Consider the following 25,262-nt stretch of genomic DNA (forward strand, 5'->3'; position numbering starts at 1 on the left):
CCAAAAAGGATGACACAGCTAAGGCTGGACATCCAAGGCTTTAAACAAGGAGATAATGAATCTCTTTATGATGCCTGGGAGAGATACAGAAAGATGCTACGAAAATGCCCCTCTGAAATGTTTTCAGAGTGGGTTCAGTTAGACATCTTCTACTATGGGCTTGCAGAAGGAGCTCAGATGTCTTTAGATTACTCAGCTGGTGGATCTATCCATATGAGAAAGACAATTGAAGAAGCTCAAGAGCTCATTGATACAGTTGCCAGGAATCAGCATCTGTATCTAAGCAGCAACCCTTCCATGAATGAAGAGGTTAAAACAGTAACTGCTGAATTCAGTACTGTAAAACAAGCTGCTGAATTCAATCAGCAATTAGATTTTCTAACAAAACAGCTAGCTGAATTCAAAGACAGGTTACAGGAGACAAGGATAGCTAATATACATATGGACGAACAGTTCAAGCAAACAAAGCAGCAACTATCAAAGCAAATAGCAGAAGAATGCCAAGCAGTTCAATTAAGAAGTGGGAAAACATTAAATACCCCACCTCAAGGCATCAAAAATTCAAGAAATGAGCGACCCACCAAAGATTCCCCTGAGGACAGTAAGAGCCCAGGGAAAAATAATTCTGGCACTAAAACGCTAGAAAACGGGTGGAAGGCTGGCGCTGAACGCCCAGACCATGCCCAAAACTGGCGTTCAGCGCCAGAAACAAGGCAGGATTGGCGTTCAACGCCAGAAATGGGCAAGAATCTGGCATTGAACGCCCAAAATGGGCACATTTCTGGCGTTCAGGCGCCAGGAACAGACAGTGAGTTGGCGTCTAACGTCACTCCAGCTTCTGACTCTGGTACTCAATTGCCAGTGAGGGATCAGACACACACAAGTGCTGATAACAACCCCTCTAAAAAGGCTTCTTTAACCACTAAGGTTGAGGAATATAAAGCCAAGATACCTTATCCTCAAAAACTCCGGAAAGAGGAGCAGGATAAGCAATTTGCTCGCTTTGCAGATTATCTAAGGACTCTTGAAATAAAGATTCCTTTTGCAGAGGCACTTGAGCAAATACCTTCTTATGCCAAGTTCATGAAAGAGATCTTGAGTCATAAAAAGGAGTGGAGAGAAACAGAAAGAGTTCTCCTCACTGAAGAATGCAGTGCAGTCATTCTGAAAAGCTTTCCTGAAAAGCTTAAAGACCCTGGGAGTTTTCTGATACCATGCATATTGGAAGGTGATTGCACCAAGACAGCCTTATGCGATCTTGGGGCAAGCATCAACCTAATACCTGCATCCACTATCAGGAAGCTTGGCTTAACTGAAGAAGTTAAACCAACCCGGATATGTCTCCAACTTGCAGATGGTTCCACTAAATACCCATCAGGCGTGATTGAGGACATGATTGTCAGAGTTGGGCCATTCGCCTTTCCCACTGACTTTGTTGTGCTGGAAATGGAGGAGCACAAGAGTGCCACTCTCATTCTAGGAAGACCCTTCCTAGCAACTGGACGATCCCTCATTGACGTCCAACAAGGGGAAATAACCCTGAGAGTCAACGATGACGAGTTCAAGTTGAACGCTGTCAAAGCCATGCAGCATCCAGACACATCAACAGATTGCATGAAAGTTGACCTTATTGACTCTTTGGTAGAAGAGATCAACATGGCTGAGAGTCTCGAATCAGAGTTGGAAGACATCTTTAAAGATGTTCAGCCTGATTTGGAGGATTCAGGGGACATGAAAGAGCCTCTGAACTTTCTTCTGAAAGAGGAAAAACCTCCTAAACCAGAGCTCAAGCCACTGCCACCATCCTTGAAATATGCATTTCTAGGAGAAGGTGACACCTTTCCAGTGATCATAAGCTCTGCTTTAAATTCACAGGAAGAGGAAGCACTTATTCAAGTGCCAAGGACACACAAGACAGCTCTTGGGTGGTCCATAGGTGACCTTAAGGGCATAAGCCCAGCTAGATGCATGCACAAAATCCTATTGGAGGATAATGCCAAACCAGTGGTTCAACCACAGAGGCGGCTAAATCCAGCCATGAAGGAAGTGGTGCAGAAAGAGGTCACCAAATTACTAGAGGCTGGGATTATTTATCCCATTTCTGATAGCCCCTGGGTGAGCCCTGTTCAAGTCATCCCAAAAAAGGGAGGCATGACAGTGATTCATAATGAAAAAAATGAACTGGTTCCTACAAGAACAGTTACAGGGTGGCGCATGTGTATTGACTACAGAAGGCTCAATACAGCCACCGGAAAGGATCATTTTCCTTTACCATTCATAGACCAGATGCTAGAAAGACTAGCAGGTCATGATTATTACTGCTTTTTGGATGGCTACTCAGGCTATAACCAGATTGCAGTAGATCCCCAGGATCAAGAGAAAACAGCATTCACATGTCCATCCGGAGTGTTTGCTTATAGAAGGATGCCCTTTGGGCTATGCAATGCACCTGCAACCTTCCAGAGATGCATGCTCTCTATTTTCTCTGATATGGTGGAAAAATTTCTGGAAGTCTTCATGGATGACTTCTCAGTATATGGAGACTCATTCAGCTCCTGTCTTGATCACCTAAAACTTGTTTTGAAAAGATGCCAAGAAACCAACCTAGTTTTAAACTGGGAAAAGTGTCACTTCATGGTGACTGAAGGAATTGTTCTTGGGCATAAAATCTCAAACAAGGGAATAGAGGTGGATCAAGCAAAAATAGAGGTAATTGAAAAATTACCACCACCTGCCAATGTTAAGGCAATCAGAAGCTTTCTGGGGCATGCAGGATTCTATAGGAGGTTTATAAAGGATTTTTCAAAAATCGCAAAACCTCTAAGCAATCTACTAGTTGCTGACACGCCATTTGTGTTTAACACAGCATGCCTGCAGGCGTTTGAAACGCTGAAAGCTAAGCTGGTTACAGCACCAGTCATTTCTGCACCAGACTGGACATTGCCATTTGAGTTAATGTGTGATGCCAGTGATCATGTCATTGGTGCAGTATTGGGACAGAGGCATGACAAGCTTCTGCATGTCATTTATTATGCCAGTCGCGTTCTAAATGATGCCCAGAAAAATTACACAACCACAGAAAAAGAATTACTTGCAGTGGTTTACGCCATTGTTAAGTTCAGATCCTACTTAGTAGGATCAAAGGTGATTGTGTACACTGACCATGCTGCTCTTAAGTATCTACTCACAAAGCAGGATTCAAAACCCAGGCTCATCAGATGGGTATTGCTTCTGCAAGAGTTTGATATAGAAATAAGAGACAGAAAAGGGACAGAGAACCAAGTAGTTGATCATTTGTCCCGGATAGAGCCAGTGGAAGGGACGTCCCTCCCCTTCCTTGAGATCTCTGAGACGTTCCCTGATGAGCATCTATTTGCCATTTAGGAAGCACCATGGTTTGCCGACATTGCAAACTATAAAGCTGCAAGGTTCATACCCAAGGAGTACAATAGAATACAAAAAAAGAAACTAATTACTGATGCAAAGTACTACTTGTGGGATGAGCCCTATCTCTTTAAGAGATGTGCAGACGGAATTATCCGTAGGTGTGTCCCCAGAGAGGAAGCACAGAGAATCCTATGGCATTGCCATGGATCTCAATATGGAGGCCATTTCGGAGGTGAGCGAACAGCCACCAAGGTTCTCCAATGTGGCTTCTATTGGCCCACACTCTATAAAGATTCCCGAGAGTTTGTACGTAATTGTGACAGTTGCCAAAGAGCTGGTAATCTGCCTCATGGTTACGCCATGCCTCAACAAGGAATCTTGGAAATAGAGTTGTTTGATGTATGGGGAATTGACTTCATGGGACCTTTCCCACCATCATACTCAAACACTTATATTTTGGTGGCAGTTGACTATGTATCAAAATGGGTTGAGGCTATTGCCACACCCACCAATGATACTAAAACAGTGCTGAAGTTCCTCCAGAAACATATCTTTAGCAGGTTTGGTGTCCCTAGAGTGTTAATCAGTGATGGGGGCACTCACTTCTGCAATAAACAGCTTTACTCTGCCATGGTTCGGTATGGAATTCGCCACAAAATGGCCACTCCATATCATCCACAAACCAACGGGCAAGCTGAAGTCTCTAACAGAGAATTAAAGAGAATCCTGGAACGGACAGTAAATACCCGTAGAAAGGATTGGGCAAGGAGCTTGGATGATGCTCTGTGGGCTTACAGAACAGCATTCAAGACCCCTATAGGGACCTCTCCATACCAACTCGTGTATGGTAAGGCATGCCACTTGCCCGTGGAACTGGAACATAAGGCCTACTGGGCAACCAGATTCCTAAACTTAGATGCCAAATTAGCAGGAGAAAAACGATTGCTCCAGCTAAATGAGCTAGAGGAATTCAGATTCACAGCTTTCGAAAATGCCAAGCTTTATAAAGAAAAATAAAAAAAATGGCATGACAGAAAGCTGTCATCTAGAATCTTTGAACCAGGACAGAAGGTCCTGTTGTTTAACTCTAGACTCAGGCTATTCCCCGGGAAACTGAAATCCCGGTGGAGGGGACCATACGTGATTACAAGTGTGTCACCATATGGTTATGTGGAGCTTCAAGATATTGATTCTGATAAGAAGTTCATTGTCAATGGACAGAGAATCAAGCATTATCTTGAAGGCAACACTGAGCAAGAATGCTCAAGGCTGAAGCTAGATTAAAAGCTCAGCAAGGTCCAGCTAAAGACAATAAAGAAGCGCTTGCTGGGAGGCAACCCAGCCATGGGGCAACAATCCTCTAAGCATTTTGCCCTATTTCTATCTTTATTTTTTGTATAGAGTTCATTGACAACAAGGTAAATAATCATTTACAGAAGACCTCGGCACACAAAACAGAGTAAAAGAGCTCAATGGCAAGAAAACGCCAGTAAAGGGGCATTTTGGGCGTTCAGCGCCCAAAATGGGCATCCACTAGGCGCTGAACGCCAGTAATGGCAGCATTTGGGCGTTCAACGCCAGAAATGGCCACCCACTGGGCGTTGAACGCCAGGAATGGCAGCAACTGGGCACTGAACGCCCAGGAGATCAGCATTTGGGCGCTGAACGCCCAAAACAGGCAGTGTTTGGGCGTTCAAACGCCAGGAGGACAGGGAGGAGCCAAATCCAGTAATCCCACACGTATTTCCATTTTAATTTCAAATTTTATGCTTCAATGCATGATTTTTACATGAACATATCAAGAACCCTGGTTTCTAAAATCCCTAATTTCTAAAAATCCATCTTTCCAAATTCAATCCAACTCTTTTCAAAATATTTTCTGAAAACAAATCTATCTTTTTCACTCAAAAATCTTTTCAACTAATCCATATCTTTTTCAAATATCCATATTATCTTTTTCAAAATTCAGACTTATCTTTTTCAAAAATCTATCATATCTTTTCAAAATTAAACTCTATCTTCTATCTTATCTTTTTCAACTCAATCTTTTTATCTTATCTCCTCCAATTTTTCGAAAACCCCACCCCCCCACCCCTTTAAATTGGGCTCGGCCTCCCCCCTCCTTCATCAACAAGTGCTACTCAATCTCCTTCTATCCCTCTCCTTTCTTTTCTTTTGCTTGAGGACAAGCAAACCTCTAAGTTTGGTGTGTTTATCCGAGATCACTACTAAGATTATGGCTCTCAAAGGGAAACAATACACTCCAAGAGGCAAGAAAGAGAGCGTTCCAAAACCACTTTGGAATCAAGGGAAGTTCTTATCTAAAGAACATTCAGACCATTATCTTAAAGTAATGGGTCTGAGATCAGTGATCCCGGAAGTTAGATTCGATCTGAAAGAAGACGAATATCTGGAGATCTAGGAGCAAATTCGAATCAGGAACTGGGAAGTCCTAGCTAATCCTGAAACGAAAGTAGGAAGGAACATGGTCCAGGAGTTCTATGCTAATATGTGGCAGACTGACAAGCAAAGACTATCTGGAATAGCCTGCTACGAATTTCGGACCATGGTCAGGGAAAAGATTGTTCATACCACCCCTGACAAGATCAGAGAGATATTAAAGCTACCGCAGCTAAAGGATGATCCAGACTCCTTCAACAGGAGGATGATGAGAGCAGACATTGGCCTGGATAAGATTCTAGAAGACATCTGTATCCCTGAAGCCAGGTGGACCACCAACACAAAGGGCGTCCCAAATCAACTCAAGAGGGAGGATCTCAAACCAGTTGCCAGAGGATGGCTGGACTTCATTGGGCGTTCTCTGTTGCCCACCAGCAACCGTTCTGAAGTCACAATTAAAAGAGCAGTGATGATTCATTGCATCATGATGGGAAAGGAAGTGGAGGTTCATCAGCTGATTTCAACAGAGCTCTATAAGATTGCTAACAAAAATTCAAGAGAGGCCAGGTTGGCTTATCCAAGCGTGATTTCTCTGCTCTGCAAGGACGCTGGAGTCAAGATGGGAATAACTGAATATATCCTAATTGAAAAGTCAATCACCAAAGCATCAATGGAGAGACAACAAGCACAGGAGGAACATATCAAGAAAAGAGCACAGGAATTCCTCCCAGAGATTCCTCAAGCGGAATATTGGGAATATCTTGAGACGTCTGTCACCAAGATACAAGAAGCTATGGAGCAAATAATAAAACAACAGAAGGAACACAGTCAAATGCTGACCCATATGCTTAAGGAACAAGAGGAGCAGGGACGTGACTTAAGGGAACTGAAGCGCCAAAAGTCTTCTGTGATACCAAGCCTCCCAAGGATCAGAGGAACTCCCATACCCCCAGAATAAAGGTTGTTAATTTCCAATTTCTGCCTTAACTCTGTGACAGTGTCCTTATAAAAAGTTTACCTTAGAAGTCATATAATAGTAATTAGTATCTATTTGATTTTATCTCCAATTAAGCTATAGTTTATTTTTCTCATCATCATTAAACATGAATAAAATAGTAGATCTTTTGAATAAGAAGCAATAAAATTTCGAGTTTAAATAAAACAAATTCTAATTGGTTAAATGTGGTGGCAATGCTTTCTGTCTTCTGAATGAATGCTTGAACAGTGCACATGTCTTTTGAATTTGTTGTTTAAGACTGTTAAATATGTTGGCTCTTGAAAGAATGATGAACATGAGACATGTTATTGATAATCTGAAAATTATCAAAATGATTCTTGAAGCAAGAAAAAGCAGCAAAGAACAAAGCTTGCAGAAAAAAAAAAAAAAAAGAGAAGCAAGCAGAAAAAGCCAATAACCCTTAAAACCAAAAGGCAAGGGCAATTAAAAAGGATCCCAAGGCTTTGAGCATCAGTGGATAGGAGGGCCTAAAGGACTGAAATCCTGGTCTAAGTGGCTAAACCAAGCTGTCCCTAACCATGTGCTTGTGGCGTGCAGGTGTCAAGTGAAAACTTGAGACTGAGCGGTTAAAGTCAAGGTCCAAAGCAAAAAGAAGAGTGTGCTTAAGAACTCTGGACACCTCTAATTGGGGACTTTAGCAAAGCTGAGTCACAATCTGAAAAGGTTCACCCAGTTATGTGTCTGTGGCATTTATGTATCCGGTAGTAATACGGGAAAACAAAGTGCTTAGGGCCACGGCCAAGACTCATAAAGAAGCTGTGTTCAAGAATCATCACACTGAACTAAGAGAATCAATAACACTATCTGAATTCTGAGTTCCTATAGATGCCAATCACTCTGAGCTTCAATGGATAAAGTGAGATGCCAAAACTGTTCAGAAGCAAAAAGCTACTAGTCCCGCTCATCTAAATTAGAATCTGAGCTTCAATCAAAAACTCTGAGATATTATTGCTTCTCAACCTATTAGTCTTCTATTTTATTTGTCTAGTTGCTTGAGGACAAGCAACAGTTTAAGTTTGGTGTTGTGATGAGCGGATATTTTATACGCTTTTTGGGGATAATTTCATATAGTTTAGAGTATGTTTTAGTTAGTTTTTAGTCTATTCCTAGTAGTTTTTAGGAAAAATTCATATTTATGGACTTTACTATGAGTTGTATGTTTTTCTGTAATTTCAGGTATTTTTCTGGCTGAAATTGAAGGAGCTGAGCAAAATTCTGATTCAGGCTGAAAAAGGACTGCTGATGCTGTTGGATTCTGACCTCCCTACACTCAAAGTGGATTTTCTGGAGCTACAGAACTCGAAATGGCCTGCTTCCAATTGCGTTGGAAAGTAGACATCCAGGGCTTTCCAGCAATATATAATCGTCCATACTTTTCACAAGGATAGACGACGTAAACTGGCGTTCAACGCCAGTTCTCTGCCCAATTCTGGCGTCCAGCGCCAGAAAAGGATCAAAAACTGGAGTTGAACGCCCAAACTGGCATAAAAACTGGCGTTCAACTCCACAAATGGCCTCCGCACGTTAATTGCTTAAAGTCTCAGCCCCAGCACACACCAAGTGGGCCCCAGCACACCAAGTGGGCCCCAGAAGTGGATCTCTGCATCATCCATCATAGTCCACTCATATTTTGTAACCCTAGGCTACTAGTTTAGTATTTAAACAACTTTTAGAGACTTATTCTGTATCTCATGACATTTCAGATCTAAACTTTGTATTCTCTGACGGCATGAGTCTCTAAACCCCATTGTTGGGGGGTGAGGAGCTCTGCTGTGTCTCGATGAATTAATGCAAGTATTTCTGTTTTCCATTCAAACACGCTTGTTCCTATCTAAGATGTTCATTCGCGCTTAACTGTGATGGAGGTGATGAGTTGTGACACTCATCACCTTCCTCAAATCATGAACGTGTGCCTGACAACCACCTCCGTTCTATATACGATTGAATGAGTATCTCTTAGATTCCTTAATCAGAATCTCCGTGGTATAAGCTAGAACTGATGGCAGCATTCATGAGAATCCGGAAAGTCTAAACCTTGTCTGTGGTATTCCGAGTAGGATTCAAGGATTGAATGACTGTGACGAGCTTCAGACTCTTGAAGGCTGGGCGTTAGTGACAGACGCAAAAGGATAGCAAATCCTATTCCAACCGGATCGAGAACCAACCGGTGATTAGCCGTGCTGTGACAGAGCGCGTGAGCGTAGTTTTCACTGGGAGGACGGAAGGTAGCCATTGACAACGGTGATCCACCAACACACAGCTTGCCATAGGGGGACGTGCGTGCGTGAACAAGAAGACAGAGGAAAGCAGAGATTCAGAAGACAAAGCATCTCCAAAACTCCAACATATTCTCCATTACTGCACAACAAGTAATTTTTAATTTATGCTCTACTGGTTACTCACAATTCAATTGATAAACATAATTGACTTCCTGACTAAGATTTACAAGATAACAATAGATTGCTTCAAACCAACAATCTCCGTGGGATTCGACCCTTACTCACGTAAGGTATTACTTGGACGACCCAGTGCACTTGCTGGTTAGTGGTACGCATTGTGAAAAGTGTGATTCGCAATTCGTGCACCATTTATACATCTCTCACTTTTGTATTTTGTTTTGCCTAGAGGCTTGTATTTGAGAGAACAAAACTTGTATAAGCTATTTTTTTTTACTATCTGGTTTCATGTGTAGTCTGTATATGGCTAGCCGGCTTAAACTCTGCGAGCCATGGCTAGATTCTTATGATACTATACTATGATATTTTGTTATACTGTATCTATTTCTTGTGCTTTAAGGAGTAGTTTCGTTAGTACTTTTGCGCTTTTCAAATCCTGTTTTTGAGCTATATTTTTTCATCGGGCTTCTAGATTATATTAATTATTTCTATATATTATATGTATGCGCTTAGAACTGTCATAACCTTTGATTAACCTTTGCTTTACGACGTGAGGTAAAGCTTAGGCTAATTAGGGTGTTACATTTTGGCTTTAGTATCTCCTATTTAAAGAGGAGATCACCTAGGTCTAGGGAGAGACAGAATATTACTTTCAAACCTTAGTTTTCTCTGTAAATTAAGAGCAACTAAACCTCCTAGGTTAAGGTTAGGAGCTCTGCTGATTCCTATGGATTAATATTATCACTTTTTCTATTTCAATATATGCTTGATTCCATTCTATGATGTATTGTCATTCTTTATCCAAATGAGACTGGGTATGTCCCTTTTTTTACATGATTTCTTGTGAGTCCTGACCCAGATAGTATTGAGCTAAAGTTTGAGAATACATCACCTGAACCAATAATTCATCTGGGCTAATCGAGGATATGTGACATATAATTCGGTTAGTTATGGGTGATGAGGTTTTTGTGGCCCTAAGGCTAGAACATTGAGCTTCATTCTGCGATCCAGAAGATCTGGCCTTGTCTGTGACATTTTGAGTAGGATCACAAAGGAGGATGAATTGCGTGAGCTACACCCTCGTTCATATTGAATGACCACTGACAACGGCGTTTGATATGAATTAGAGGAGATTAACATGATGAGAGGACATGAGTTAATCACTTACAGCTTTGCCATAGAACGAATCATTCATTGTTAAAGTAGTTAGTATGAAGTATTAATCCAAAAAGATAAAGCATCTCCGAGACCTTAACTATTTTTTCATTACTGTTTCTACATCCATCCTTTACTGTTTTCTTCATTTTCTTGTTTATGCGCTTACAACAACAGCCACTATCTTTCTATTTGCCTGACTAAGAACTGTAGGATAGCCGTTGATTGCTCAATCCAACAATCCTCGTAGGATCGACCCTCACTCACTGGAGGTATTACTTGGATGACTCGGTGCACTTGTTAGTGAAGTTGTGCGAGTTCAATTTTACGCACTGAATTTTTGGCGCCGTTGCTGGGGATTGTTCGAGATTGACAAATTACTAGTCTTACTTTTGTTTGTGTTTCTTGTTAAAATTTTCAAACTTTCTTTGTTTCTTTTTGAAAAAATTTTCAAAAATTTATCTTTAGCCATCTTTTTCTTTTTGAGTCTTGGGCCAAATTTTAAGTTTGGTATCCTTTTGGTTTTTGTTGACTTTTCTTTTAATTTTTGAAAATTGTTCTTGGTTTCTTTTCTCTTGTTCGAAATTTTCTTTGTGTTTTTCATTGTTTGATTTCAAAATTTTTATGTTTGGTGTTTTTTAATGTTTTACCTTTTTAGATTTTTTGAAATTAGTGTCTTTGATTTCAAAAATCTTTAAGTTTGGTGTCCATCTAGTGTTTTTCTTTTCTTTTTAAATTTAAAAAAAAGACATATTTTCGAAACTTTTTCCATTTTGATTTCAAATTTTAAGTTTGGTGTCCCGTTGGTAATCTTTTCAGTTAATTTAATTTTCTTGTTCATCTTTTCTTCTTTAAATTTTATCTTATCCTTTTCTTTGATTTTCAAAATTTTGTCATGTTATCTTTATTTTAAATTCAATTTTCATAAGTTCAGTATTTTGTTAGTTTTTATTTCTTTTGAATTTCAATTTCCTTATTTCACTTTTCCTTTTCTTTAAATTCAAAAATCTTTAATATCAAATCTTTTCATCTTTTTAAATTCTTGTTAGTTAATTGTTTGTTTTAAAAGTTTGGTGTCTTTTTAATTTTTCTCTCTCTTCTTTTTCGAAACCTTCTAACTTCTTTCTCTCTCATCTTTTTCAAAAATTTTTAAATTACTTCTCTCTCTTTATTTTTGAAAAACTCATTTTAGATAAAAGACACATCTATTTTCTTTTCTCTTTATTTGAGTTTCACATCAAGAGCCCTCTATACTCTGACATAGAAACTCTTTTCTTTTACTCTTCTTGGTTTCTTTCTTTTTGTTTATGAGCAGGAATAGGGATAAGGATAAAGAAACCCTCTTTGATCTTGATCCTGAACCTGAGAGAATCTTAATGAGGCATCTGCAACAAGCTCAGGCTAGTAGAACCAAAGGAAATCTCATGGAAGCTCTTGAGCAAGAAGCTGAAGATACAACAATGGCAGCCAATCACGAAGCTAGAGGAGACGCAAGAAAGGTCCTTGGATTTTACATTACACCCACATCTGACTTCTATGGGCGCAGCATCTCGATACTTGCCATTGGTGCAAACAACTTTGAGCTAAAGCCTCAACTGGTCACTCTAGTACAACAGAATTGCCAGTTTCATGGACTCCCGTAGGAGGACCCTAACAAATTCATCTCTGATTTTCTACAAATCTGTGATACTGTCAAGACTAATGGAGTAAATCCAGAGGTTTACAAGCTCATGCTCTTCCCCTTTGCTGTAAAGGACAAAGCAAGGCTATAGCTAGATTCTCAACCTAAGGAAAGCCTGGACACTTAGGAGAAGGTGGTTAATGGATTTTTGACCAAGTTTCTTCCACCTCAGAAGCTGAGTAAGCTTAGGGTGAAAGTCCATACTTTTAGACAAAAAGAGGGAGAGTCCCTCTATGAAGCTTGGGAGAGGTACAAGCAGTTGATCAGGAGATGTCCTCCTGACATGATCTCAGAGTGGACCATGTTGGAGATCTTCTATGATGGCATCTCTGAGATGTCTAAGATGTCATTGGACCACTCTATCAGTGGCTCACTTCACATGAAGAAGACGCCTGAGGAGGCGCAGGAGCTCATTGACATGGTTGCTAATAACCAATACATATACACTTCTGAGAGGAACCTTATGAACAATGGGGCGGCTCAAAAAAAGGGAGTTATGGAGGTTAGCACTCTGGACGCCATCTTGGCTCAGAACAAGCTCATGTCCCAGCAGATCAACATGATCTCTCAGCACTTGAGTAGAGCACAGAGCTCAGCTGCTTACTCTCTAGAGACAACATATGAAGTGGACGCTGATGACACTGCATGGACCACCATAGAGGAAGTAAACTACATGGGAAACTCCTCCAGAACCTCCAATAACAATCCCTACTCGAATACTTTCAATCAGGGATGGAGGAACCACCCTAACCTTGGGTGGAGAGATCAGCAGAGGCCTCAACAAGGCTTCAACAACAATCAGGGTAGAATAAACCAGAAGCGGGTCAACACCAAACCATTCTAACCCTCTCAGCAACAGATGGAGACTCCCACACATAGCCTCTCTGACCTGGCTAATATAGTCTCTAACCTCTCCAAGACCACTCATAGTTTCATGGCAGAAACTAGGTCTTCCATTCGAAACTTGGAGATACAGGTAGGTCAGCTGAGCAAGAGGATCCCAAAGATCCCCTCCAACACTCTTCCAAGAAACATTAAGGTGAATCCAAAGGAAGAGTGCAAAGCCCTCACTATGGAAGATGAGGCCAAATCCAAAGATGAGCCTACTACTGAGGAACTGAAGAAGATCAAGGCTCGGGAGGAGATTGGGAGTGTCCCCATGAATGCCCCTATAAAGATGGAGGAGCCTGAAAAGCATTCCTCTCCGAATGTACAGGAGGAGCCCGATGATGAGTAACTTGCTCAGTTCTTAGTAGTTCTCAAGAAGCCGCAAGTCAATATCTATTTTTCAGAGGTGTTGGAAAAGAATCCTACTTCTATGGCATGTCTAAGAAGTTTAATTTCTAACAAGAAAACCTTAAGGAAAGATGAGACTATGGTACTGACCAAGGAGTGTAGTGCTCTGGTTCAGAAGAAGCTACCTCAGAAGCTGCTAGATCTCGGAAGCTTCCTGATTCCCTGTACTATAGGGACCATCACCTATGAGAAGGCATTGTGCGACCTTGGCTCTAGAATTAATCTTACGCCTCTCTCTGTGATGAAGAAGCGGGGGATCTAAGAGGTGCAGCCCACCAGAATCTCACTGGAGATGGCAGATAAGTCCCTCAAACGGGCACATAGCATGGTGGAAAATGTCCTTGTAAAGGTTGAAGACCTTTACCTCCCAACAGACTTCGTGATACTTGATACTAGGGAAGACAAAGACAACTCCATCATCCTTGGAAGGCCTTTCTTGGCTACTGCAAAAGCCTTAATTGATGTAGAAAAAGGAGAACTATTTCTGAGGCTGTGGGTGGATCACATCCTATTCAAGATCCCCAACCCTCACTCTCCATCAGATAAAGGAGGTACCACTGTGCAACACTTAGTGTTTCAGCCCTCTCTCTTAGTGCAGAGTCTTATAGAGCCCCCATACATCAAGCCTAAGTTTGGTGTTGGGCATCCATCACCAACTACTGAGGAAGTAGGCACCAGGAAAAAGGTACCCAAAGGCTGGAGGAAGAAGAAGATTCCAACTGAAGACTTCTCACCTGGCATGCGAGTTGTCTTCACTAAAAGTCCAGTCATTCCACATACTGTGAACAAGATCCTATCTCTGGAACACGTTAAACTGATCCATGAGTTCACAGGAAGAAGGTTCACCATGATGGGCGAAGATCTGAGCCCCTATCAACCTCCATAAAGGAGCTATCCGTCAAGCTAGTGATGGTAAAGAAGCGCTTGTTGGGAGGCAACCCAACGATATGTATAGTATTTTTTCCCTTTTGTTTAATGTAGTTTGATTTCATTTTATTTTATTTTCTATTAATTTACATAGTTTTTACTTACTTTTTAACATTTGTGATCATGTGTAGCATGTAGAATAGGAACAGAAATGCTTAGTATTAAAAATAGAACACCCTAGAGAGAGCCCTTTACTGGCGTTGAATGCTAGAACTGGCTCCCAGCCCTAGAAGGGGAGGACGCAAGGGCGTTCAACGCCCATTTAGGAGAGCTTGCTGGCGTTCAACACCAGTAATGGTAGGAAGCTAGCGTTTAACACCCCCTATAGAGCACCTAGGACCATTTCCTTGGTCCCCTTTGGGCGTTCAACGCCCAAACTTGGCATTGGAAGCCCCACCAAACTATTAAAAAAAAAGTATCCCTACCTGGCGTTCAATGCCCAGAACTAGCGTTGAACGCCCAGACAGGGGCAGGGTGATTTACATTTGAAGCTTCAAGCCTGTGGGTCCCACAGAATCTCCACCTACCCCACCTATCATTCATTCCTTTCCTTCTCTCTCCTACTTTTTCAACCTTGATTCCCATACCCTACTTTCACCCTTCCCAACACACATTCATCACTTACATTCTCATTACCTTTCCCTCTTCCCAAAACCCTTCATAAATCCCATCAATTCCTTTTCCTACTAAACCCACCCACTTCAAATTCAAACATCCCCCCCCCATTCTTCCCTCCCATATGACTGAATTACTATCCCTCCCACCCCTATAAATACCCTTTCTTTCCCTCATTCCTACTCACACCTTCATCTTACACTTCCTTTCTTCCCCCTTCACAGCCACTTAGTCAAAGCCTCCTTAACCTTCCACTTTATATTTTTCTCTTTCTTCTACTATTTTCTTTGTTACTATTTGCTCGAGAACGAGAAAAGTCCTTAAGTTTGGTGTTGGAAAGCTCCACTTTTTGCTTTCTACTCTTTCTCCATGGTACCAAAAACCGGCGAATCCTCAAGGAAGAGAAAGGGAAAAGCCTCCGCTTCCACTTCTGAACCTTGGAGAAAACATGGAGATTTCTCACTAACACACATCAAGACCACTTCTATGATATGGTGAGGCATAAAAAGGTGATACCCAATGTCCCCTTTAGGCTTAAAGACAATGAGTATCCAGAGATCGTACAGGAAATCTGGAGAAGGAAATAGGAAGTTCTAGCCCATCCAATCTCTACACTCGAAGGGTCAACTCTAACCAAAGGTTGGAGCAAGTGCTTGTGGACATCTGTGTGGAAGGAGCTCAATCGATGAGGGACACACATGGAAAGCCCTACCAACTAAGTAGGCTTGACCTCAAGCCCATGGCTAGAGGATGGTTGGAGCTTATTCAATGTTCCATCCTCCCCACAAGTAACCGATCTGAGGTTACCATTGAGAGGGCAGTGATGATTCACTCCATCATGCTCGAGAATGAGGTGGAGGTGCACAAGGTCATTCCTTAGGAGATCTACAAGATTTCAGAAAAGGCCTCTACCCAAGCAAGGCTAGCATTCCCGTACCTCATCTATCTTCTATGCCATGCAGCTGGAGTTTGCATAGCAGGAGACATGTAATGATCTAATTTTCAGTATATCTAGATCATACCAGAAACTGAGCGCTACCATCTTGTCTTCCTAATTATTATCTAATATTTATTATATGAGCCTGATTCGTTGTTAAAAGTGTAGTTATTTTGCAAGGTACTTTTTTTTTTTAAAATGCTTGGATTAATAAACAGAATCATTTATAATCAATTCACAAAAGATAACAAATAAAATAGTTATAAACAAGCACACATAAATACATCACAAGCAGTTGACAACATTTGGTGATTCAACCTTTATTAGAGTATAAACTTTTAGTTAGAACACCCCTATATATAGATAGGTAATAACTATATACATATATATACATACAATATCCCAGGCCCTGACCTGTTCAAGAAGTCGCTAAGCTGGCACCCAGGCTAGCCTAGACTCTATGCGCACCTAGTCCATCTAGACTACTAAAGCGAGGGAAAGTACGTTCTAAGTCTTCAAAAATTAAGTTAGGTGGAATGTCATCAAAAGATGGAAGATCATCTACTACTCCTTTGCACGATCATACGTTGTCATATGATGTCTCACTAGTACTTCATCACGTAGCCACATAACAAGAGTCTCGTACACAGGATTTAGGTTAAAGTTTGCATACAAACGGGGTACAAATGTTGGCTAGGCTCATAGTATATACATATAAATAGAAAACGAATCTTGCTCTAGACTCAAAAAACTACCCAGAGCAGAACCCTTTTGCAGAACGATCATCAGTGGACTACGAAAGGATACTCTTGCTTCCATCTGGAGGGGGAAGGGAGAGAGAAGGGGGTAAGAACTGGGGAGTTCTTAGTAGGACCAGGGTTATTAGTTACGTTCATTAATTATGTGTTGTCTCACAGACGAATAGCAGAATACAGTAAAGTAGTTAACAGAAGACACAAATAAATAGAGAAAATAGAGAAAATAGAAAGCAGAACACAAACAAAAGAATACAAGAAAATAAAACACAAATACAAAGAATAGAATACAAACAAAGAAAGCATACATTCATACAACAAACATAATAGAAGATATGCACAACCAAGTATGATGCATGTCTAGCCCCAATGCAGGTAATGAGCTCATTTGTCGGTTACATACCCGCTCCCGACGTTACCCGGAGTCTTCTGACCAGGTAAAGCTTCCTTGTTGGCAATGCCCCTCACAAGAGTCCTTTGACTTGTGAGGCAAACCACTGCAAGAGTCCTTTGACTTGCTGGGCGACACTAGCAACCCACTGTAAGAGTCCTTTGACTTACAGGAGTATATGCTAGTTGTGTGTTTTCTCGATACCTCTGTTAGAGTCCTCTGACTTACAGAATAGCATTATAGCTAAGTATCCCAGGAAAGCACTCTCAATGGTCATACCATTATCTATCTAATTGCCTCAATGTAGCAGATGAACATACAAATATCTCTAGAGTTGCCTTAATGCAACAAACGACCTTTCAACAGGCCCTGTGCTTGTTCTCTATTCTCTTTATCATATTACTCTTTTTTCTTTATCTTTTTACTCTACTCTGATTACTCTTCTCTTTATTCTGCTCTGGTTACTCTTCTCTGTTTAACGTATGTATTTAAAGCTTATGTAAATTTCGGTATGAATAGTTAGCCTGTCCCAAGTATAGGTTCATTAAGTCTATACTGAAACAGTTTAACTTTTCATAGTATACCTAACCCTAGGCACAACCCAACAACTAACTATGTTGCTCCTAGTTCGTTCACTAATCTCTGTTTATTTTTCTCTCATTAAAACTTTACAGACTTTTTCTTCGATTTTTATCTTTTCTTCAACTTTTTATCTTTCCTTTATCTTTTCCTCTCTAATATGTTATTACCACTCTCTAAGTGTTTTATTAAGGTAATTATGAGATTCTGCGTTTAAAATTGTCTTTCTAAAACTTTTACAGAAACCTGCCTTTTCTACATTATTTTATTATTTTTATTTAAATATTATTATTTAATATTTTATTATTATTTATTATTTTATCATTAAATTTTCAAAAATTACCCCTTTTTAACTTTTAACCTTTAAAATTTACTTTTTACCACTCGTAACTTTTAATATTTCTACTTTAACCGCCCTAACTTTTCGAAATTACCAAATAACCCCCCAAACACCAAAAATTTTACTTCCTTGCCCTTTTCAAGATCTAAGGCCTGTTCTTCCAATCTCTTCATCACACTCAAAGTGTTCTTTATGTTCTTCGTAAATTCTTCAAATTCTTTCTCTGTTTTCACCTCTTTTTCAGACTTTTCAGCAACCGATTTTTACCATAATTCATAATAAATTTCTAGCCACTAAAATCCCATATTTTCTACATGATTTTAACACAAATTAAACCCCAATTTAAGGCCTAGGGTTTTGGTTTCTAGCTGCACTCAAGAACACAAATTCATAGATTGAATTTCATCAAATTTTCAACAAGGATCACTCATATAAATCATCAATTTCAAGCACACCCAAACCATATCATAATTACAAAACTCAAACACAATCAATCAAGATTAAATTCGTTAAATCCTACCTGGTTTTACTGCTCCTAATTCGGTTATGTTCTTAGGTGGTCCTTAAGCATTTTTTCCTCCTAAATCACATCAAGAACAACTTTAAATCAAAAAACTCTCAACTAAATGAATCTTACTCAGCATGTTAGAAAGATATTTCTTACCTTAAAATATATGGAAATTAACATTTCTTGACCCTCAAGTCAAGTTAAGCATGATTCTTAAGGAAGAACATCAAGAAAACACATGCTTAAGCATGTTTCCTTGAAACCGAAGCAAAAGGGAGATGGTGTAGCCAAGTCACCTTGATTCCAGCCTTGATAAGTCATATGATTATGTAGAGAAAAATGAGAGGATCATTTAGGTGAAATTAGAGTTTTGATTTGAGTTTTAGTTCAGAAGAAATCAAGCTTTGAAGATTTAAGTGTCATGAAAGTTTCTCTCTTTTCTCTCTTGTAATTTTTGGCCAAAATAAAGAAATGAGACAGCCTTGGAGGTCTTGGGGGTGTAAGGTGAGTTGTGATTGGTTGGCTTGGAGGTGAATTAAAATAATATTAAAATATCTCAGGTGTATAACTACTAAAACTAGATGTATCAGAACACTTGTAAAAACATCTCTAAAATTCTTTTCTGAGCTACTGGCATAAGTGACACTAGTAAAATATTTAATATGAGAATAGAAAATGTATGATGAGTCATTAGCATTGCTAAAGTCATCAAAGAGTGCTGGTGCTAAGCTGCACCAGTAAATTGTAAACTCGGTTAAAACGATTTCCTGTTTTTAACTAAAATAGACTAGGTAACCTTATAATATCATTCAAGCATCTTCTAATACTAATATAGATGATAATATTACACTATTATCCTTCTTCTCTCATGAATCGAGTTTGGTTCGTCAAACAGAGACTATTTACGAAAACTAGAATCAAAACTCCTAAACCGATACAGTTCAAAAACTAGGTTCTTCATGAATGCGTTATCGAGCTTGCCTTAGAAGAGGTTCTAGTTTAAGGATGACATAATGAAAAATGAGGATTGATATGCTTGATGATACAGCAGAGGTGTTCCCTTTACTGATCTTCCGGAGAAATTCGTGCCTTCAGAAAAGATCTCGTGTAATCGAAAAACGGGGTTGTTACAAGACACCCTCATTGAGATGGACAAATCCATCACAAAGAGGAGGATAGAGCATGCCAGGGGGCCTACACACAAACCACAGCATGAGCCTATTCAGCCGCCTCCACCAGAGATCTCAGAGATGCCTCAAGGAATGTACTTCTCTCTCTGTGACTATTGGGATCAACTGACTACATCTCTAGGGGAGCTAACTTCATTGGTGGATCAGTTGAGGATACAGCATCAAGATCAATCAGCCATCCTCCATCAGATGATGGAAGATCAGAGGAGCATGAGGGAGGAGCAGCTAAGACAGTGACGAGACATTGAGGAGCTCAAACGCTCCAGAGGACTCCCCGGAGGGAGCAGCAGCCGCCTTCACTGAGGTGGTTGAGTTTCATTCTCCTTGCATCTATGTTATTTCTATTTTCATTGTACTTTATTTTATCATCTGTTTCCTATTCTAGTGCATGGTCATGTTCAGTATTTTATTCCCTTCTAGTATTATTTTCTTTTCTTTACTTTGTTATAAGATATCTCATGTATCCCTCAGCAATTTTAAAAGAAAAATTTATTGAAAAAGAAGCAGTAAAGGTACATAAGATTTCGAGTTATATCATAAGCTATTCCAATTACTTAAGATATGGTGGACTTATCTTTATTTTTTGAATGTATGAATAAATTATGCATAATTGATCTTGAAGTTGAGTATGTTGGCTGTTGAAGAATAATGAATTTAAAAAAGTATTATGGATTCTCTGAAAAAAAAATATTGATTCTTGAAGCAAAAGAAACAGCAAAAAGAAAAAAAAGAAAAAAGCAAAAAATCGAAAAGAGCAAGGATCCAAGGCTTTGAGCATCAATGGTTAGGAGGGTCAAAATTGGCCTAAAAAGCTCAAATGGGTTGGTATCCCTAACTATATGCTTGTGGTGTGAAGGTGTCAAGTAAAAAGCTTGAAACTGAGCATTTAAAGTCATGATCCAAAGCTAAGAGTACGCTTAAGAACTCTGGGCACCACTATCTGGGAATTTAAGCAAAGCTAAATTCGAATCCAAACGGTTCCCCCAGTTAAGTGCTTGTGGCATTTATGTATCTGGTGGTAATACTTGAAAATAAAACGCTTAGAGCCACGGCTAGGCTCAAAGGTGCAAAGCACCAAAAAGATGCTATGTTCAAGAATCAAGAAAAACTAAAAGAAGAGAATCAATAATATCATCCAGATTCTAGTTCCAAACGATGCCAATATTTCTAAGCTTCAAAGGAAAGTGAGATGCAGAAACTATTCAGAAATAAAGAATTCATAGCCCCATTCAATAATTGGAACTGAACTTCATGGACAACTCTGTGACCTTATGTAATTTTCTCTTCTTTTTGTCCTATCTTGTTTTTGGTTGCTTGAGGACAAGCAACAGTTTAAGTTTGGTGTTGTGATAAGTGGATATCTTATACGCTTTTTCATAGCATTTTCATAGTTTTTTAGTTATATTTTATTAATTTTATTATGTTTTAGTATGTTTTAGTGCAAAAATTCATATTTGGATACTACTTTGAGTTTTTGTATTTTTCCTATGATTTTAGGTGATTTTTGGGCAAAATTAGCAAGATTGGCAAAATCTTGTTCAGAGATGAAGAAAGGATAGCAAATGTTGTCAAATCCTGACCTCCATGCATTCCAACGAGCACATCTTGAGCTACATGAGTCTAATTCACGTGTTCTCAACGGCGTTGGAAAGCTAACTTCCAGAGCTTTCCAGCAATATATAAGATTCTATACTTCTCTTCCAGATTACTGCCTCTAACTGGTGTTCAACGTCCACATTTGGATTTGAACGCCCAAGACTGGCGTTCAACGCCACCAAGGGACCAAGGGAGCATGCACTCACCCCCTAACTGGCATTCAATGCCCATACTGCAAGTTGAACGCCAGGCATGGATGAAGAACAACACCAAAGTGGGTCCAAAGTGGATTTCATCACTCTTTTGCTTAATTTTGTTTATCTTTGTATATTTTAATTTTAAATTAACCTCTTTTAGGGTTAGCATCTCCTATTTAAAGAGGAGATCACCTAAGTCTAGGGAGATATAGAATATTACTTTCAGACCTTAGTTTTCTCTGTAAATTATGAGCAACTAAACCTCTTAGGTTAAGGTTAGGAGCTCTGTTGATTCCTATGGATTCATATTATTACCTTTTCTATTTCAATATATGTTTGATTCCATTCTATGACGTATTGTCGTTCTTCATCCAAATGAGACTGGGTATGTCACTTATTTTTACATGAGTTCTTGTGAGTCCTGACCTGGATAGTATTGAGCTAAAGCTTGAGAATACATCACCTGAACCAATAATTCATCTGGGCTAATCGAGGATATGTGACATATAATCCGGTTAGTTATGGTTGATGAGGTTTTTGTGGTACTAAGGCTAGAACATTGAGCTTTATTCTTCGATCCAGAAGATCTGACCTTGTCTGTTGAATTGCGTGAGCTTTACCCTCGTTTATATTGAATGACCACTGACAGCGGTATTTGATATGAATTAGAGGAGATTCACTTGATGAGAGGACATGAGTTAATCACTTATAGCTTTGCCATAGAACGAATCATTCATTATTAATGTAGTTAGTAAGAAGTATTAATATAGAAAGATAAAGCATCTCCGAGGCCTTAACTGTTTTCTTATTACTGTTTCTACATCCATCCTTTACTATTTTCTTTATTTTCTTGTTTATGCGCCTACAACAACAACCACTATCTTTCTATTCGCCTGACTAAGATCTGTAGGATAGCCGTTGATTGCTCAATCCAACAATCCTCATGGGATCGATCCTCACTCACCTGAGGTATTACTTGGACGACCCGGTGCACTTGCCGGTGAAGTTGTGCGAATTCAATTTCTCGCACCAATAAACACTTTCACATTTTATTTATTTTTCTTCTATTACTAAGTCTTTTAGAATTCTTAGTTGCATTTTTCTTAGTTGATTGCATTTCTTTTCATATATATATACATATATATATATATATGTGTGTGTGTGTGTGTGTGTGTGTGTGTGTGTGTGTGTGTGTGTGTGTGTGTGTGTGTAATAAGCTTAGTTAAATAAAGAAAATTCCAAGACCATTTTTTTTATATAGGGCATTGACATGCCAATTGATTTGAGTTAAAATATCTTTTCATTCAATTTGCTTGAATTATATATTGTGGAACATATTTTTTAACTAAGAACACACAACCATGTGAGTTTTGAGCCTAATTGTGTGGTTTCATCATATAACCACTATTTCATTCTTGTGTGTGCTATTCTCTTTCTATGATTGTAATCTTTGAATTGTTTGATTCTTTCTGTCCATTGTTTAATGTATATATGCAATTATATGACTGAGGCCTTTATTTGATTTGAGCTCACTTATCTAAATGGCCTTACCCTTTTATTCACCTTTGTTAACTAATTTTGAGCCTATTTTAATCTCCTTTTGTTCTTAATTTTAGCACATCACTATCCCTAAGTGAAAAATAATAAATGTCCTTCATTTAGATCTTTTATTAGCTTAGGCTAGTGAGAGTGTGTATCATCTAAGTGTGGGAAAGTTTGAAAACATTGGTTGAGATAAAAATGTATTTTTATATTTTTATTGAAGATCTTCGAAATTAGGTACATACTCATGCATTAAATGTTTAAACCATATGGACTGATACTTTTGTATATATTTTATTTAAAAAAAAAAAGACAAAAGAAAAGAAAAAGAAAATTAAAAAGAAGGAAAAGAAAAAGAAAAAGAGAAAATAAGAGCAATAAAAGGGGATAAATGTTAACTCCAAAGTAAAATAGTAAGAATAATGCATATGGGATGTGAATTGAAAAGAATGCATGAGTGTGTAAAAAATTAAGAATGGGTAGTTAGGTTGCATTTGAATTTTATAGGTTGTTATATGTGTTAGGTGAGAGTTTAAGTTCAAAGATTCAAATTTCAAGCTTACTTGACCATATGCATCCTTACCCTTACCCTAGCCCCATTACAACCTTTGGATAAGTCCTCATGATATTTGCATGCATGCATTGAATGATTGTTGATTCTTAGAAGAAAAACAAATCTTAGAAAGCATGATTAAAGGAGAATTGAGTGAATCAACCCTAAACACTTGAGCGATTAGAGCGTATACACATCCGGTGAGCAGTTCGATTGCTCACTTTATCTTTTCACCTTCTATTATTTCTTATCTTGCAATTTGTAAATTCTTTTTAATAACTCAATCCAATTATTGGATTGGACTTACTTGTGATTGCCTTAGCCCTTATGTTCATATATGTATTCTTGGAAATTGATTTAGTTTGACCAAGTAGTTGCATGCATTGCTTATAGGTAGTTTACTTTGAATAAATGTTAATACCCCATTCTTGTATCTTTCTTGGGTTTAGCATGAGGACATGCTATTGTTTAAGTGTGGAGATGTGATAAATCCATATTTCATGGTATTTATTTGCTTTAATTAGGTGGATTTTATTGACTTTTCTGACATTTATTCACTAAAATAGCATGGTTTTATGGATTCTTCCTAAATTGTGTCTAAGAGTGAAAACATGCTTTTTAGGTTCTTAATTTGCTAAATTTGATTTACTTTTATTCCGTTCGATGCCTTGAAGTGTTTGTTGAGTGATTTCAGGTTTACAAGGTGAGTATGGATTAAAGGAGTGAGGAGAAAGCATGTAAAAGTGAAGAATTCATGAAGAAATGGAGTTTGGAGTATTTATGACCATGTGTACGCGCAAGCATTCATGCATATGCATAATTGCAATTTTTATAGCAATGCATATGCACAGAAATTGATGCGTACACACGATTGCATTTTTACAACCATGCGTACGCACAAATGCAATCACGTGACTTCATTAAATGCAACATGTGGGTCAAGATTTTTGGCCTTTCAAAGTTCAATCCAACTCATTTCTGAAGCTATTTGAAGCCAAATTCAAGAAGGATGAAGGGAGAGCAATTAGTTTTAGTTTAGGAACATGTTTTAGTTCATATTCTAGAGAGTGAAGCTGTCTCTTCTCTCTAGAATTAGGGTAGATTTAGGTTAAATTCCTCTTAGATTTAGGTTTTAATTCTTGTTTTGATCTAGTTTTAGCTACTTTTCCTTGTTGAATTATCTTAATTCTGTTAGTTCTCTTGTTAATTTCTCTATTTTGTTACTTCTAGTTTTATAAACTCATGTTAATTTGATTCTCTTTAATGCAATTTATGTTTTCATGATCATTGTTGCTTTCTTTAATTGTAGTTATTGTTATCTTGCAATTGTTAGTCTTAGATTTTATTAATTCTTATTATTTTACTATGCTTTCATTTTATGCCTTCCAGGTATTTGATAAAATGATTGGTTGGATTTTAGAGTAGAATTTTGTATTCTTGGCTTGGGTTGGTAACTTGAAGACTCTTGAATTATCAAAATCTAGCGTTGTTTGGTAATTGAAGGTTGCTAGTTAGCTTGAACCCCACTAAACCGAGTCCTTCACTAGGAATTGACTAGGACTTGTGGATTAGAGTAAATTTTGCTCACTTGACTTTCCTTCAATTGTTAGAGGATAACTAAGTGAGAGCAAACTATATTTACCATCACGATTGAGGATGATAATGAGGATAAGAATTCCATTTTTCAACCCTTGCCAAGGCCTTTCTTAGTTGGTGTCTTTAATTGTCTTAGTTCAATTTACATTTCTTGCTCATCAGTCCAAAACCCCAAAAATACCTCATAGCTAATAACATGCACA

At 38.7% G+C, this 25,262-nt stretch overlaps 1 protein-coding gene and 1 non-coding gene across 2 annotated transcripts in view; one reads left to right on the forward strand and one right to left on the reverse strand.

The window, feature by feature from the left end:
* The window catches only part of LOC148544849 (uncharacterized), a 90,591-nt gene extending 77,710 nt beyond the window's left edge, over positions 1–12,881 (forward strand). Inside the window, exon 3 of the mRNA XM_088498997.1 lies at positions 12,492–12,881. Within this exon, the coding sequence (XP_088355123.1) occupies positions 12,492–12,881 (390 nt within the window). The remainder of the gene's footprint in view (positions 1–12,491) is intronic.
* Positions 12,219–12,322, reverse strand: LOC148544851 (small nucleolar RNA R71). Its single transcript, XR_015901001.1, has one exon. It is a non-coding gene; the product is annotated as a small nucleolar RNA R71 (small nucleolar RNA).
* Positions 12,882–25,262: the final 12,381 nt, after the last annotated feature.

This window comes from Arachis ipaensis, chromosome B9 (genome assembly GCF_059453495.1).
Source record: "Arachis ipaensis isolate K30076 ecotype BB chromosome B9, ASM5945349v1, whole genome shotgun sequence".
NCBI classification, from domain to species: domain Eukaryota; kingdom Viridiplantae; phylum Streptophyta; class Magnoliopsida; order Fabales; family Fabaceae; genus Arachis; species Arachis ipaensis.